Consider the following 18,897-nt stretch of genomic DNA (forward strand, 5'->3'; position numbering starts at 1 on the left):
GTTCTGATGCTGATTATTGTTTCCTCTAGAATGATTATTGTTAGTTCCACGGATGTTATTGTTGTAGTTCTGATGCTGATTATTGTTTCCTCTAGAATGATTATTATTAGGGTTTTGTCGTGTGCTGCCTACCATTCTCGTAGGGTGAAGTCTGTTATGAAAGTCTTTCAGTTCTTCTTCATCGTCATATTCTTTTTGGAGCCACTCTAATAAATCTAGAAATGATTTTTCCCTCTGTGATTTTCCTGCAAACGCTAATGCTCGACTGTTCAGACCTGCTAAAAAGTGTCTTCTTAATGACGCTCCTACAAAACATTCGTCATCGTTATCATGGTTTTTCAATTGGGTTGTTTGGTGGTAAAGTTTTGCAGCCCTACTTCTGTATTTTCAAAACTTTCGGTATCTCCTTGAACTAAAGTTTCGATTTGTTTGATTAGAGATCCTATCGTCGATTCTCCATTGAAAGCGCTTTCTAAATTCGTTTTAACTTTCTCCCAGTTGTCGTCTTCTATTTCTGTGAGTCGCGTTAGCGCTTCTCCTCTTAGCTTTGTGTATACAACATTCAAGAGCGGTGTCTGATCTTCTTTTTCTGGTATTTTTTCTGCGAAGTAGTCGATTAATATCAGAAATGGACGAAGTTGTTCGTGCTTCCCATGAAACTCCGGAATCGATTGCATAGCCATGACCATTGGAAATTCGTAAGGTGCTGGGTCTGCCATCATGAATTTTGGTTTCAACGTCCGATTGAAGTAGAAACTGTCTCTCGAAAATCGATCTTTCAATTTCTCTATAACTACGCAAAAACTGGTTTCGTCTAAGTCTAAATCTTCAATTTGCTTTAGACTTATTTGGTTGATGGAAATATTATTTTCCACAAATTCTTCTTCTAGATCTTTGATATGATCTAGGAATTTACTTTCTATGTAGCTACCACTTTTTTCTTTTTCTACTTGCTTGAATGACGAAGTAAAAGGAAGATCCTCCCAAGCTTGTGATATCTCTAAAACAGATATGTCGTTCTGTTCGTATGCTGGAATGACAATTTCCAGACAATATTCCGAATTTCGGCGTTGTTTTCGTTCCTTTTCAGGGATTAAAACTGTGCTATTCAAAATTTTCAAAGATAATTCGACTTTTGTCTTAACGAACTCAAAGTCATCTGTTAATTTATTCCAATCTCTTGTCGGAATTTTATCTTCATATTTCTTTAGGATAGATTCAAACTCTTCTAAATGCTCTTCTAGCAACCGCCTCTTTGTATTAACTCCCGTTTGTGTTCTCGCCCTGTTTATGCTCTTGCAGAGGTTCTTATACTCCCTGTCAATATATTCTTTAATGTCTTCCAACCTAGTCATCTACTATATTTTTTCACTTTAATCTATCACTAGCGATCACACACATCTTACGAAAAGAAAAAAAAACAAAACAAAAAAAAAATGGCTTGAGTTACTCACCACAGCTTGCCTACTTCCATGTTGCACGGTTGATTTCGTCCTTTATTGCTGGCGTTCCTAACACTTCCTAGTGTTTTTCCTGCTGTCACCATATGTAGCGGCGGCTGGGGCACTGGCTTTTTCCCTATTAATGTGATATTGCACTCGGCGTTTCACTAACAACTTCTTCCGATTTACTTGGTGTTTATTCACACATCAACTTACACTACTTATAACTACACTCTACCTTTACACCTTCCTTTTTTGTTTTTTCTTCGGTGGGACTCCGTGGTTTCTCCTCACCGGCTTGATCTCTACTCCCCTGACTCAATTCAATTATCCAATTATATCCCTCTGGCCGCAGAACAGACCAGATAGCTCCTCAACCGCGGTCCAACTTTTTCTTTTATTTTGTAAACCTAAACATAAACTAAACAAAACATTGCTACCGTTGCGCATAAACCTAAACATTAACTTGACACAAACCTTGCTGCTCTGCTGCGCATGACTAAGGTCAATAACTGTTTACCTAATGTGTTGTTCTTGAACTTCTTGCGACTGTGTTGCTTGTCGCAGCTTATGTAAGTAAAAGGTTAGGTCATTGCAAGAAAGCTAAACAATTGTTGAACCGAGTTCCTCTAGCTGACCAACCTACTGAGATGTTTTTTTTTTCTTTCTTTTTTTTTTTATTTATTTATAATTTCTCTTCTACGTAATACTACAGGAATCGAAACGATACACATTGTCCGATTATAAAAAGCAAATCGCTACTGCTAAACCGATTTTTGCAAACCAAAAGACAGCTTCCATACCAGGAAGGATACCTTCGCAATGTCAATAACAGAAGGGAAACCGCCAGCTTAATACGAGACTTACCGCACATCAAAGACATACTGAAGCTATATTCGCGAATGCCAACACAAATCATGACAAACCCGACAGCAAATGCAGTTTACAACGATCTCCTTGATCGTCTGCCTGATAATAGAATTGAAAATATCATCGATCGAGATTGGAGGAGAGTTTGGAGAAATATAAGTCACAAGGAATTGTCTTCAGAAGAAAAAACAGCGTATTATTTGATTTTTAATGAGAAGATGGGACACAACGCATTATTATTCACTGAAAATCGCCGTGCTAATCCAAATTGTAGGGTGTGCGCCACCGAAGAAACAATTTTTTACAAATTTGCAGCGTGTGCAGAGGTAGAAATTCTATGGCAACATGTTAAACGTCAAATAACAACTCTGCGAGGAAGAACTACAGCATTTGTCACTCTACAATACCCTGAACTACAAGGCACACGGAGAACAGCAATGGGCAATATTTTGAAACTATTCATAAGATACATCATGTACATTAGAGATACAATTCCTGAAAATTTAAATTTGATAAGTTTAAATAATTATTTGACTATACACATATAAATTAGAAATTGAACAATAAAGCAAAGAGGTTTCATAAAAAAAAAAACACACCACAGTATTCGGTACACGACCAAACAACATGTTCGATGTCATGGTAGCCATCGCCACAAACGCAGTGATTACTGTCTACAAGCCCTATACGAAAGAGATGCGTGTTAAACGTGTAGTGATTGGACATAAGTCTGGACATCACGCGAATGAAGTCCCGACCTACATCCAACCCCTTGAACCATGCTTTCGTCGATACCTTAGGAAAAATGGAATGTAGCCACCGTCCCAGTTCATCTGAGTTTCATGATGATTGCCAACTGTTGACTGTTCTCTGACGCAAAATGCTTTAAAATTCATCATAAGCAATTGGTCTTACATAAATACCGCCATCAATAGCACCCACCTTAGCTAAAGCGTCAGCCTTTTCATTGCCCGGAATGGAACAATGAAAAGGGACCCACGCTAAGCTAACCCAGTAATTTTTATCTGTTAAAGCACTTAAAAACCGCCGTATTTTCCCCAGAAAATACGGGGTGTGCTTCACAGTCTTCATCGATCGTAGAGCCTCAATGGCACTGAGACTGTCTGTGAAGATGAAGTAGTGGTCTATGGGCAGGGTTTCGATGATCCGAAGAGAGTACTGAATAGCAGCAAGTTCTGCGACGTACACGGAAGCAGGAGCATCGAGTTTGTAGGAGGCGGTAAAATTTTCGTGGAAAACACCGAAGCCAGTGGATTCATCTAGATTAGATCCGTCAGTATAAAACATTTTATCACAACTCACATGTTTAAACTTATTTGAAAAAATCTTAGGGATCTCTTGTGGGCGTTATTGATCCGGGATACCAATAATGTCTTCTTTCATGGTGGTGTCGAAGAATATAGCATTGTTAGAAGTATCTAACGGTGCGACATTGAAGGGAACGTATGAAGAAGGGTTAATATCTTGAGCCATGTAGTCAAAACATAAAGTCATAAATCTGGTTTGGAATTGAAGGTCGACCAACCTCTCGAAATTTTCAATTACTAATGTGTTCATGACCGTACATCGAATTAGCAACCGGTAAGAGAGATTCCAAAAACGATGTTTCAACGGAAGAATACCCGCTAGCACTTCAAGACTCATCGTATGGGTCGACTGCATGCAACCCAAGGCAATACGCAAACAACGATATTGTATTCTCTCTAATTTTATAATGTGCGTGTTCGCGGCGGAGCGAAAGCAAAAACAGCCGTACTCAAGAACTGACAATATCGTTGTTTAGTATAACCTTAGAAGGTCTCCATGGTGAGCACCCCACCAAGTTCCGGTAATCGTACGAAGAAAATTAATCCTCTGTTGGCATTTTTGTGTCAGATACCTAATATAACAAGCCCAGGTGCATTTAGAGTCGAACCAGACCCCGAGATTTTTAGCGACTAAAACCTGAGAGATCGTTTTACCCGTTTTTTTTTCCGTGTTGGGTATTTTCGTCACTGCGACCAATTTTTTGATATTTTGTGACACCCGTTAGTAGGAGCTGCAGCTGAGCTGGGTTATGCTTCCTAGAAAAAACGACCAGCTCAGTTTTCTCCGGAGAGAATTCGATACCCAGCTTAAGAGCCCATTCAGACAAATTGTCTAAGGTATCTTGCAATGGTCCTTGCAGATCGCTAGCCTCGCTACCAGTAATGGATACAACGCTATCGTCTGCAAGTTGCCGTAGCGTGCATGCATTTGCAAGACATTCATCGATGTCATTGACGTAAAAATTATATAAGAGAGGACTTAAACATGAGCCCTGGGGAAGGCCCATGTAACTAATTCGGGAAGTTGTCGAATCGCCATGTGAGAAATACATATGCTTTTCTGACAACAAATTGAGCAAAAAGTTATTCAAATTTGGTGGAAGTCCCTGCGAATGAAGTTTCGCGCTTAAAACTTCTACAGAGACAGAGTCAAAAGCCCCCTTAATATCCATGAACGCAGAAGCCATTTGTTCTTTTCGAGCAAAGGCTAGTTGAATTTCAGTAGAAAGCAACGCTAGGCAATCGTTCGTCCCTTTGCCCCGGCGAAAGCCAAATTGAGTATCTGAAAGTAACCCGTTTGTTTCGACCCATTTGTCTAACCGTAAGAGGATCATTTTCTCCATTAATTTCCGGAGGCAAGAGAGCATCGCAATCGGCCTATATGAATTGTGATCAGAGGCAGGTTTCCCGGGTTTCCGAATAGCAATGACTTTTACTTCCCTCCAGTCATGCGGAACAATATTTAGCTCAAGAAACTTGTTGAACAAATTCAACAAGCGTCATTTTGCAGAGTCGGGTAGCGTCGCGAAAGGTTTTCTGTTCCGGTACAGAGTCCGGACAGACCTTTTTGGCAAAATCGAGTATCCAGCGATCTGAATACTCCTCACTTTCATTCGAAACGTTACGGTTCCGCATGCGCCTGGCGGTATCCCAAAGAGTGCTCATCGCTGTTTCCCTCGACAACGCGTTTACTAACCGCCGCCAGAACCCGCGTTTTTTCGCCTTTACTAAGCTCTTCATCTGCCTGCCCAGTGCCTCGTACTTTCGAAGCAGGTTGACAGTGCCGTACTCCCGGTAGTCCTTATACGCCGCGGACCTTCGCGCGTACAGCTCAGAGCACTCTTTGTCCCACCATTTGTTGGGAGGGCGCTGTCTAATCGTTACCCCGGGTATCGGTTTCGTCTGAGCTTGAGTCGCGGCGTCGATGATCAAGCCAGCTAAGAACGCGTATTCTTTCTCCGGAGGAAGTTCCTCGTGAGTCTCGATAGATTGCGCTATAATAAACTCATAACGCTTCCAATCAATATTACGTGTAAGGTCGTAGGAAATATTGATTGGGTTCGGAGGAGTTGAACCATTAGCAATTGATATAACGATTGGAAGATGATTACTACCGTGGGGATCGTTGATTACTTTCCACTGGCAATCTAACGCTAGTGATGTCGAGCAGAGGGATAGGTCAAGCACGCTTTCACATGCTGGAGGATTAGATACACGTGTCGCTTACCCAATATTCAAAACTGTCATATTGAAGTCGTCGATCAAGTTACAGATTAAAGAAGATCGGTTGTCGTCGTACAGCGACCCCCTTAGCGAACAGTGAGAGTTAAAATCTCCCAAAATCAAAAAAAGGTGCGGGAAGCAATTCTGCTATATCAATAAGTTGCTTCTGTTCAATCCGCGCGGATGGGGGAATATATAACGAAACAAGGCAAAGGTATTTTCCATTCATATTCGTTTGAATGGCAACAACTTCAATATTCGAGATCGAGGGGAGGTCGATTCTGAAAAAAATAGCACTTTTTGATCCCTAAAAGTACCCCTCCACCGTGTGAGTCTCGATCTCGACGAATAATGTTGAAATCGTGGAAATTAAGTTGGTCATTTGAATTGAGAAAAGTTTCACAGAGCGCGAACACATCACAATTGTATGTGTTTATCAAATGTGAAAATAAATCGAATTTGGGGATGATACTTCTGCAGTTCCACTGTAACAAAGTGACAAAATTTCTAACCTCTTTCGACGTATTAGTCATCGAAAGATACGATAGCTGAAATGAGGGGCCAAGTTGCTGTGAGTTGCTTCAAATAGGTTTTCACTGTACGGAGAAGGGCAAGAAGAATATTTTGAAGGGGATCTGGTATGTTGAATGTTTTAAATATCCAGTCCACAATATCAGAGAATTTTATGAACCCTGTTTCTTTTATGTCTTCTGATCGAAAAATGGGTGCACGAGGGGTTATAATAAAAATATAATAATAATAATAATAATAATAATAATAATAATAATAATAATAATAATAATAATAATAATAATAATAATAATAATAATAATAATAATAATAATAATAATAATAATAATAATAATAATAATAATAATAATAATAATAATAATAATAATAATAATAATAATAACAATAATAATAATAATAATAATAATAATAATAATAATAATAATAATAATAATAATAATAATAATAATAATAATAATAATAATAATAATAATAATAATAATAATAATAATAATAATAATAATAATAATAATAATAATAATAATAATAATAATAATAATAATAATAATAATAATAATAATAATAATAATAATAATAATAATAATAATAATAATAATAATAATAATAATAATAATAATAATAATAATAATAATAATAATAATAATAATAATAATAATAATAATAATAATAATAATAATAATAATAATAATAATAATAATAATAATAATAATAATAATAATAATAATAATAATAATAGTAATAATAATAGTAATAATAATAATAATAAAAATAATAATAATAATAATGATAATAATAATAATAATAATAATAATAATAATAATAATAATAATAATAATAATAATAATAATAATAATAATTATAATCATAATAATAATAATAATAATAATAATAACAATAATAATAATAATAAGAATAATAATAATAATAATTATAATTATAATAATAATAATAATAATAATAATAATAATAATAATAATAATAATAATAATAATAATAATAATAATAACAATAATAATAATAATAATAATAATAATAATAATAATAATAATAATAATTATAATAATAATAATAATAATAATAATAATAATAATAATAATAATAATAATAATAATAATAATATTAATTATAATAATAATAATAATAATAATAATAATAATAATAATAATAATAATAATAATAATAATAATAATAATAATAATAATAATGATAATAATAATCATAAAAATAATAATAATAATAATAATAATAATAATAATAACAATAATAATAATAACAATAATAATAATAATAATAATAATAATAATAATAATAATAATAATAATAATAATAATAATAATAATAATAATAATAATAATAATAATAATAATAATAATAATAATAATAATAATACTAATAATAATAATAATAATCATTCCGCGTCGAACACTCGACAGAAACGGACGTGCAAAGTGGTCGTTCTATTACAATCCGGTCCGTGTGTACGAATAGCCAAACAAAAGAGTGTATTATTCAAGGCCATCAGTTGACAGTCGAGTCCGTGTCGCTGTGCTGAGTGATCTCACACCCGGCTCACTGCTGGTGGCTGTATTGGTGCTGCTGTACTGGTGCTGCTGGCTGCTTTGGGTGAAGCTTCGAACGATCGGACAACCACTGCTGGAAGGAAGAAGTGAAGAGGTACGTGTTCTTGTTGGCGCTAGTTCGCTAGTGCGCTACATTTAGCGCGATGGATATAGATCCCTCGCCTCCCGTGCCACCATCCCCGAACCCCCCTGACCCTGACCCTTCTGTTACCCCCTCCCCTGTTCATTCTCCAGTCCCCCCTCGCCCCAGGCTTTACCCGGACGGATCTCAACAGGGCAGCTATACTGTTTATTTTCGTCCAAAGGCAGGAGTGAATTCAAAGCGATTAAACATACTGCAAATTTCAAAAGACCTGACGAAGGGGTAATAATAATATTATTACAAGGCCGTGACCGAAATTTCCAAGGTCCGACCTAACAAGCTCCGTGTCGTGGTCAGTGATCTGGCACAGGCCAATGCTATCGCTTGCTCTGAGCTCTTCACACGCGAGTATCGCGTTTACATACCCGCACGAGACGTGGAGATCGACGGTGTCATAACCGATTCGAGTCTGTCTGTCGAGTGTATCCTAAAAAGCGCAACCGGTTGCTTCAAAAATACCGAAACACAGGCGAAGATTTTGGATTGTAAGCAATTGCGGTCCATGTCTCTCGTCGGCGGTAAAAAAGTTTACACTCCGTCAGACTCGTTTCGCGTTACGTTTGCCGGATCTGCACTCCCTAGCCACGTCTCGATCGACCGGGTTCGTCTGCCTGTGCGATTGTATGTACCCCGTGTTATGAATTGCACCAATTGCAAGTAGTTAGGCCACACAGCCGCCTACTGCTGCAATAAGGCACGATGTAGCAAGTGTGGGGAGACTCATGCGGAAGATTCTTGCAGTGTTAATGCTGAAAAATGTATTCACTGTGGGGAAAACCAGCATGAGCTCTCCACATGCCCGGTGTACATGCAGCGCAGAGATAAAATCAAGCGGTCACTTAAGGAGCGTTCAAAGCGTTCTTACGCTGAGATGCTGAAGAAGACCGTGACCACTTTTACCATAACATCGAACCCCTTTGATCTGTTGCCCTCCGATGAAACCGATTCTGACGATTCATCAGCGGGAACATCTTATGCCAATCCTGGGGAGTCTAGGAAGAGGAAAAATGTTTCTTCTCCTAAACTTCCCCGTAAAGGTCCTAAGATTTCCCAAAGTGTAATGAAAAGTACGAACAAACCAAACAGTGCTGCGGAAAAACCGAAGCAAACTCCTCCTGGGCTTGCAAATTTAAAGTCCCAGAAGGAGTTCCCAGCACTGCCAGGAACATGTAAAACCCCAGTTGTTCCTTTTGCACATCCAGTTGATGAAACAAACTCTGGATTAGTGAAATTTTCTGACATTGTGGACTGGATTTTTGAAAATTTCAATATACCCGATCCAATTAAAATTTTTCTTACAGCATTCCTCCCAACAGTTAGATCATTTTTGAAGCAGTTGACTGCCCAATGGCCCCTCCTTGCAGCGATTGTATCCTTCGATGCCTAATTCAACTGCGTATATGAAGGATTCTATCTCTGTCTTACAGTGGAATTGTAGAAGTATTTTACCAAAAATTGATTCGTTTAAAGTTTTGATAAATAAAAACAAATGCGATGCATTTTCCCTTTGTGAAACTTGGCTTACTTCAAATATTGATCTCAACTTCCATGATTTTAATATTATTCGCCTTGATCGAGACACCCCATATGGAGGAGTACTTTTAGGGATTAAAAAGTGCTATTCTTTCTATCGTATTAACCTCCCCTCGATTCCAGGCATCGAAGTTGTCGCATGTCAAATGACAATACAAGGTAAAGAGCTTTGTATTGCCTCAATATATATTCCTCCCAGAGCACAGGTTGGGCAACGGCTGCTCTTTGATTTAATAGAACTTCTTCCCTCGCCACGTTTGATTTTGGGAGACTTCAACTCTCATGGCGTGGCTTGGGGTTCCCCATACAATGATAACCGCTCCTCTTTAATCTATAACCTTTGCGATAACTTCGACATGACTATTTTAAACAACGGTGAAATGACACGTATCCCGAAACCTCCAGCGCGCCCAAGCGCTTTGGATCTATCCTTATGTTCGACGTCGCTACGGTTGGCTTGCACATGGAAGGTAATCCTTGATCCCCACGGTAGCGACCATTTGCCTATTCTTATTTCAATTAATAACGGGTCGACTCGCATGCGACCAATTGACATTTCGTATGACCTCACACGGAATGTCGTTTGGAAGTTATACGAGGAAATGATTTCAAAAGCGGTCGAGTCGATTCAACATAATCCACCACCTGAAGAATACAACCTCCTCGCGGGCTTGATTCTCGACGCCGCGTTGCAAGCCCAAACGAAGAAATATCCCGGCGTAACGATCAAAGAACGGCCTCCCACTCCGTGGTGGGACAAAGAGTGCTCCGATGTCTACACGCAAAGATCCGACGCGTTTAAGGCCTACCAGAAGGGAGGTAAACCTGGCGACTATTTACGGTATTCGGAGCTTAATACCAAGCTTAAAAGTTTGGCTAAAGCAAAGATACGCGGATATTGGCGTCGGTTCGTGAACGAGACGTCAAGGGAGACATCGATGAACACTCTTTGGAACACAGCCCGAAGAATGCGGAATCGCGTAACGGTCAACGAAAGCGAGGAGTCTTCAAGTCGGTGGATATTTGATTTTGCCAGGAAAGTATGTCCGGACTCTGTTCCTGAGCAAAACATTGTTCGCGATGCGTCTCCGGGCCACGACGCGATAGAATCACCTTTTACGATGGCAGAATTTTCAGTTGCCCTCCTGTCCTGTAACAATAACGCGCCTGGGTTAGATAGAATCAAATTCAACTTGTTGAAGAATCTACCCGGCAATGCCAAGAGGCGCTTGTTGAACTTGTTCAATAAGTTCCTGGAGCAAAACATTGTACCGCAGGATTGGAGGCAAGTGAAGGTGATCGCCATCCAAAAACCAGGGAAACCAGCTTCTGATCACAACTATTATAGGCCAATTGCAATGCTATCCTGTATCCGGAAATTGATGGAAAAAATGATACTCCGTCGTTTAGACCATTGGGTCGAATTAAATGGTCTACTATCAGATACTCAATTTGGCTTCCGCCGTGCCAAAGGGACAAATGATTGTCTTGCGTTGCTTTCAACAGATATTCAGCTGGCGTATGCTCGCAAAGAACAAATGGCGTCTGCGTTCTTGGACATTAAGGGGGCTTTTGACTCCGTTTCTATTGACATTCTTTCGGGTAAACTTCACCGACAAGGATTTTCTCCAATTTTGAACAATTTTTTGCACAATTTGTTGTCCGAAAAGCACATGCATTTTACGCACGGCGATTTGGCAACTTTTCGCATTAGCTACATGGGTCTTCCCCAGGGCTCATGTTTAAGCCCCCTTCTTTACAACTTTTATGTAAATGACATCGACGAATGTCTGGCAAATTCATGCACGATAAGACAACTTGCAGACGACAGTGTAATCTCTGTTACAGGAGCCAAAGCTGCCGATTTGCAAGGACCATTGCAAGATACCTTGGACAATTTGTCTGCTTGGGCTTTACAGCTAGGTATCGAATTCTCTCCGGAGAAGACTGAGATAGTAGTTTTTTCTAGGAAGCATGAACCTGCTCAGCTTCAAACACAATTAATGGGTAAAACGATTTCTCAGGTTTTGGTACACAAATATCTTGGTGTCTGGTTCGACTCTAAAAGCACCTGGGGTTGTCACGTGAGGTATCTGATGAAAAAATGTCAACAAAGAGTGAATTTTCTTCGTACAATAACCGAACAATGGTGGGGAGCCCACCCAGGAGACCTTATAAGGCTTTACCAAACAACGATATTGTCTGTCATTGAGTACGGGTGTTTCTGCTTCCGCTCCGCAGCAAACACACATTTGATCAAACTGGAGCGAATACAATATAGTTGTTTGCGTATCGCCTTGGGTTGCATGCAATCGACCCATACGATGAGTTTGGAGATCATAGCTGGAGTACTACCATTGAAAACCCGCTTCTGGAGCCTGTCTTCTCGTATTCTAATCAAATGTGAGGTCTTGAACCGTCCCGTGATTGAAAATTTTGAAAGGTTAATCGAACTTAATTCTCAAACCCGTTTTATGACATTGTATTTCAATCACATGTCCCAAAATATTAACCCTTCTTCGAATATTCCAAATCGTGTCGACTTATCAAATACTTCTGATTCTACTGTGTTTTTCGATACATCCATGATAGAAGAAACTCGTGGAATCCCGGATCATTAACGCGTGCAGCAGATCCCTAAAATTTTTTCCAATAAATATCGAAACATCAACTACGACAATATGTACTACACTGACGGATCACTTCTTGATGGGTCCACTGGCTTCGGTATCTTCAATAACAATTTAACCGTCTCCCATAAGCTCGATAATCCTGCTTCTGTTTACGTCGCAGAATTAGCTGCAATTCAGTACACCCTAGGGATTATCGAAAAAATGCCCACGGACCATTATTTCATCTTTACGGACAGTCTCAGTTCCATTGAGGCTCTCCGATCGATTAAAGATGTTAAGCACTCTCCGTATTTCCTGGGGAAAAAACGGGAACATCTGAGTGCTTTATCCGAAAAATCGCATCAGATTACCTTAGCGTGGGTCCCTTTTCACTGCTCGATACTGGGCAATGAGAAAGCGGACTCTTTGGCTAAGGTGGGCGCAACAAACGGTGGAATTTATGAAAGACCAATTGCCTTTAATGAATTTTTCTCATTTGTACGTCAGAATACGATCATCAGTTGGCAAAATTCTTGGACCAAGGGGGAACTGGGAAGGTGGTTACATTCCATAATCCCCAAGGTATCGACGAACCCGTGGTTCAAGGGGTTGGATGTAGGTCGGGATTTCATTTGCGTGATGTCCCGGCTTATGTCCAATCACTATAGATTTGACGCGCATCTCCGTCATGTTGGGCTCGGGGAGAGTGGTATCTGTGCCTGTGGTGAAGGTTATCACGACATAGAGCACGTTGTTTGGTCATGCCCTGTACACCGTGACGCCAGGTCTAGATTAATAGCTTCCCTGCAGGCCGAAGGTAGGCAGCCGGCTGTTCCTGTTCGTGATGTCTTGGCGAGCCGTGACCTATCCTACATGTCCCTTATATACGTTTTCCTGAAATCCATCCACGCCCCAGTTTAGTCCTATCCCCTTCCGCCTACATCCAACCAAACGACAAGAACACGTTAAGACCCCGGATCCGGAAACAGCAATCAGACCCGCACGATACTCTCAAGACCCGATGGAAACAACCCAATATGCCAGTCCGTAATATCTTGGCCCAGCAGCGGAACAAATTTAATATGCTGCTTACCTATGGCAATGAAAACCATCAAACAGCAATCCTGTGCTTTTAATGCAAAATATTCTAGCTTTAAGTTAGATTTAGTTTCAGCTCGTAGTCGGCAGCGAGGATAAAAAATTTTCTTTTAGTTATTAAGATACTTTAGAAAGTAAGCTACCAGATATAATTGGCGCCGTTAAACATTGAATTGTATTTGTGCCGTGTCAAATAAACTATAGATGAAGAAAAAAAAAAAAAAATAATAATAATAATAATAATAATAATTATAATAATAATAATAATAATTATAATAATAATAATAATAATAATAATAATAATAATAATAATAATAATAATAATAATAATAATAATAATAATAATAATAATAATAATAATAATAATAATAATAATAATAATAATAATAATAATAATAATAATAATAATAATAATAATAATAATAATAATAATAATAATAATAATAATAATAATAATAATAATAATAATAATAATAATAATAATAATAATAATAATAATAATAATAATAATAATAATAATAATAATAATAATAATAATAATAATAATAATAATAATAATAATTATAATAATAAAAATAATAAAAATAATAATAATAATAATAATAATAATAATAAAAATTATAATAATAATAATAATAATAATAATAATAATAATAATAATAATAATAATAATAATAATAATAATAATAATAATAATAATAATAATAATAATAATAATAATAATAATAATAATAATAATAATAATAATAATAATAATAATAATAATAATAATAATAATAATAATAATAATAATAATAATAATAATAATAATAATAATAATAATAATAATAATAATAATAATAATAATAATAATAATAATAATAATAATAATAATAATAATAATAATAATAATAATAATAATAATAATAATAATAATAATAATAATAATAATAATAATAATAATAATAATAATAATAATAATAATAATAATAACAATAATAATAACAATAATAACAATTATAATAATAATAATAATAAAAATAATAATAATAATAATAATAATAATAATAATAATAATAATAATAATAATTCATTCTGTGCCGAACACGCATCAGTATCGGATGTGTTTGGTGATCGCTCCGATAGAATATAAAACATAAGACGCGCGAGCAAGTGTTGGCATTGTTTGCCTGGTCGAGTGAAGGTTCAAGGTCGCCCGCCTTTGTGCAACTGTTTCGCATCGTGGCTGTTTGCTGGTGCGTAAGCCGATTTGGCCGCTAAGTGATTTGCGCTACAGCAGTGGACGAGAATGTCAACACAAAGGAGGAAAAAGAAGAAGCCAACAGTTGACAGCGAGTTGTGTCGCTGTGCTGAGTGATCACACACCCGGCTCGCTGCTGGCGGCTGTTTGGAGCTGCTGTATTGGTGCTGCTGGCTGTAACGGCTGCAGCTTCGACCGTTCGGACAACCTACCCTGCTGAAAGGAGAAGTAAAGAGGTACGTGTTTTGTCCGCGCTAGTGCGCTAGATTTAGCGCGATGGATGTAGATCCCTCGCCTCCCGTGCCACCATCCCCGAACCCCTCCGACCCTGTCCCTCCTGCCAACCCTTCCTCTGTTAATTCTCCAGTCCCCCCTCGCCCCAGGCTTTACCCGGACGGATCTCAGGGCAGCTTTACTGTTTTCTTTCGGCCAAAAGCAGGACCGAAATCGAAACCGTTGAACATCCTGCAGATTTCGAAAGACCTGACGGAGGGGTACAAGGTCGTGACCGAAATCTCCAAGGTCAGACCCAACAAGCTCCGTGTCGTGGTCAGCGACCTGGAACAGGCCAACACTATTGCTCGCTCCGAGCTTTTCACACGCGAGTATCGCGTTTATATACCCGCACGAGACGTGGAGATCGACGGTTTCATAACCGATTCGAGTCTGTCACGACGTAAAAGTAAAGATCATAGATTGCAAGCAATTGCGGTCTGTGTCTCTTATCAACGGCACAAAAGTGTACACTCCGTCAGACTCGTTTCGTGTTACGTTTGCCGGATCTGCTCTCCCTAGCCACGTCTCGATCGATCGGGTTCGTCTACCTGTGCGATTGTTTGTACCCCGTGTTATGAATTGCACCAATTGCAAGCAGCTAGGCCACACAGCCGCCCACTGCTGCAATAAGGCACGATGTAGCAAGTGTGGAGAAACTCATGCGGACGATTCTTGCAGTGTAAATGCTGAAAAATGTATTCACTGCGGGGAAAATCAGCATGAGATCTCCACATGCCCGGTGTACATGCAGCGCAGAGATAAAATCAAGCGGTCACTGAGGGAGCGTTCAAAGTGATCTTACGCTGAGATGCTGAAGAAGACCGTGACCACTTCTACCATAACATCGAACCCCTTTGATCTGTTGTCCTCTGATGAAACCGATTCTGACGATTCACCAGCGGGAACAACTTATGCCAATCCTGGGGCGCCTAGAAAGAGGAAAAATATTTCCTCTCCTAAACTTCCCCGAAAAGGTCCTAAGATTTCTCAAAGTGAAATGAAAGTTACAAACAAACCAAACAGTGCTGCGGAAAAACCGAAGCAAACTCCTCCTGGGCTTGCAAATTTAAAGTCCCAGAAGGAGTTCCCAGCACTGCCAGGAACATCTAAAACCCCAGTTGTTCCTTTTGCACTCCCAGTTGATGAAACAAACTCTGGATTAGTGAAATTTTCTGACACTGTGGACTGGATTTTTGAAACTTTCAATGTACTCGATTCAATTAAAATTTTTCTTACAGCATTCCTCCCAACAGTTAGATCATTTTTGAAGCAGTTGACTGCCCAATGGCCCCTCCTTGCAGCGATTGTATCCTTCGATGCCTAATTCATCTGCGTATACGAAGGATTCTATCTCTGTCTTACAGTGGAATTGTAGAAGTATTTTACCAAAAATGGATTCATTTAAAGTTTTAATAAATAGAAACAAATGCGATGCATTTTCCCTTTGTGAAACTTGGCTTACTTCAAATATTGATCTCAACTTCCATGATTTTAATATTATTCGCCTTGATCGAGACACCCCATATGGAGGAGTACTTTTAGGGATTAAAAAGTGCTATTCTTTCTATCGTATTAACCTCTCCTCGATTTCAGGCATCGAAGTTGTCGCATGTCAAATGACAATACAAGGTAAAGAGCTTTGTATTGCCTCAATATATATTCCTCCCAGAGCACAGGTTGGGCAACGGTTGCTCTTTGACTTAATAGAGCTTCTTCCCTCGCCACGTTTGATTTTGGGAGACTTCAACTCTCATGGTGTGGCTTGGGGTTCCCCCTACAATGACAACCGCTCCTCTTTAATCTATAGCCTTTGCGATGACTTCGACATGACTATTTTGAACAACGGTGAAATGACACGTATCCCGAAACCTCCAGCGCGCCCAAGCGCTTAGGATCTATCCTTATGTTCGACGTCGCTACGGTTGGATTGCACATGGAAGGTAATCCTCGATCCTCACGGTAGCGACCATCTGCCTATTCTTATTTCAATTACTAACGGTTCAACTCGCATGCGACCAATTGACATTCCGTATGACCTCACACGGAATGTCGATTGTATAACTTCCAATCGAGGAAATGATTTCAAAAGCGGTCGAGTCGATACAACATCACCCACCACTTGAAGAATACAACCTCCTCGCAGGCTTAATCTTCGACGCCGCGTTGCAAGCCCAAACGAAGAAATATCCCGGCGTAACGATCAAAGAGCGGCCTCCAACTCCGTGGTGGGACAAAGAGTGCTCCGATGTCTACACGCAAAGATCCGACGCGTTTTTGGCCTACCAGAAGGGAGGTATACCCGGCGACTATATACGGTATTCGGAGCTTAATACCAAGCTTAAAAGCCTGGCTAAAGCAAAGAAACGCGGATATTGGCGTCGGTTCGTGAACGAGACGTCGAGGGAGACATCGATGAGCACTCTTTGGAACACAGCCCGAAGAATGCGGAATCGCGTAACGGTCAACGAAAGCGAGGAGTCTTCAAGTCGGTGGATATTTGATTTTGCCAGGAGAGTATGTCCGGACTCTGTTCCTGCGCAAAACTTTGTTCGCGATACGTCTCCGGGTCACGACGCGATAGAATCACATTTTACGATGGCAGAATTTTCAGTTGCCCTCCTGTCCTGTAACAATAACGCACCTGGGTTAGATAGAATCAAATTCAACTTGTTGAAGAATCTACCCGGCAATGCCAAGAGGCGCTTGTTGAACTTGTTCAATAAGTTCCTGGAGCAAAACATTGTACCGCAGGATTGGAGGCAAGTGAAGGTGATCGCCATCCAAAAACCAGGGAAACCAGCTTCTGATCACAACTCTTATAGGCCGATTGCAATGCTATCCTGTATCCGGAAATTGATGGAAAAAATGATACTCCGTCGTTTAGACCGCTGGGTCGAATCAAATGGTCTACTATCAGATACTCAATTTGGCTTCCGCCGTGCCAAAGGGACGAATGATTGTCTTGCGTTGCTTTCAACAGATATTCAGCTGGCGTATGCTTGCAAAGAACAAATGGCGTCTGCGTTCTTGGACATTAAGGGGGCTTTTGATTCCGTTTCTATTGACATTCTTTCGGGTAAACTTCACCGACAAGGATTTTCTCCAATTTTGAACAATTTTTTGCACAATTTGCTGTCCGAAAAGCACATGCATTTATGACGGCGATTTGGCAACTTTTCGCATTAGCTACATGGGTCTTCCCCAGGGCTCATGTTTAAGCACTCTTCTTTACAACTTTTATGTAAATGACATCGACGAATGTCCGGCAAATTCATGCACGACAAGACAACTTGCAGACGACAGTGTAATCTCTGTTACAGGAGCCAAAGCTGCCGATTTGCAAGGACCATTGCAAGATACCTTGGACAATTTGTCTGCTTGGGCTTTACAGCTTGGTATCGAATTCTCACCGGAGAAGACTGAGATAGTAGTTTTTTCTAGGAAGCATGAACCTGCTCAGCTTCAAACACAATTAATGGGTAAAACGATTTCTCAGGTTTTGGTACACAAATATCTTGGTGTCTGGTTCGACTCTAAAGGCACCTGGGGTTGTCACGTTAGGTATCTGATGAAAAAATGTCAACAAAGAGTGAATTTTCTTCGTACAATAACCGGACAATGGTGGGGAGCCCACCCAGGAGACCTTATAAGGCTTTACCAAACAACGATATTGTCTGTCATTGAGTACGGGTGTTTCTGCTTCCGCTCCGCAGCAAACACACATTTGATCAAACTGGAGCGAATACAATATCGTTGTTTGCGTATCGCCTTGGGTTGCATGCAGTCGACCCATACGATGAGTTTGGAGGTCTTAGCTGGAGTACTACCATTGAAAAACCGCTTCTGGAGCCTGTCTTCTCGCATTCTTATCAAATGTGAGGTCTTGAACCGTCCTGTGATTAAAAATTTTGAAAGGTTAATCGAACTTAATTCTCAAACCCGTTTTATGACATTGTATTTCAATCACATGTCCCATAATATTAACCCTTCTTCGAATATTCCAAATCGTGTCGACTTATCAA

The 18,897-nt window shown here is 39.0% G+C and overlaps 1 protein-coding gene across 1 annotated transcript in view; it reads right to left on the bottom strand.

The window, feature by feature from the left end:
- Window positions 1-338: 338 nt before the first annotated feature.
- Window positions 339-18,897, bottom strand: part of LOC129719931 (uncharacterized) — a 25,146-nt gene continuing 6,587 nt past the window's right edge. The window contains exon 3 of the mRNA XM_055671343.1: window positions 339-1,030. Coding sequence (XP_055527318.1) covers window positions 339-1,030 — 692 coding nt within the window. The remainder of the gene's footprint in view (window positions 1,031-18,897) is intronic.

The sequence above is a fragment of the Wyeomyia smithii genome, chromosome 2 (assembly GCF_029784165.1).
Source record: "Wyeomyia smithii strain HCP4-BCI-WySm-NY-G18 chromosome 2, ASM2978416v1, whole genome shotgun sequence".
NCBI classification, from domain to species: domain Eukaryota; kingdom Metazoa; phylum Arthropoda; class Insecta; order Diptera; family Culicidae; genus Wyeomyia; species Wyeomyia smithii.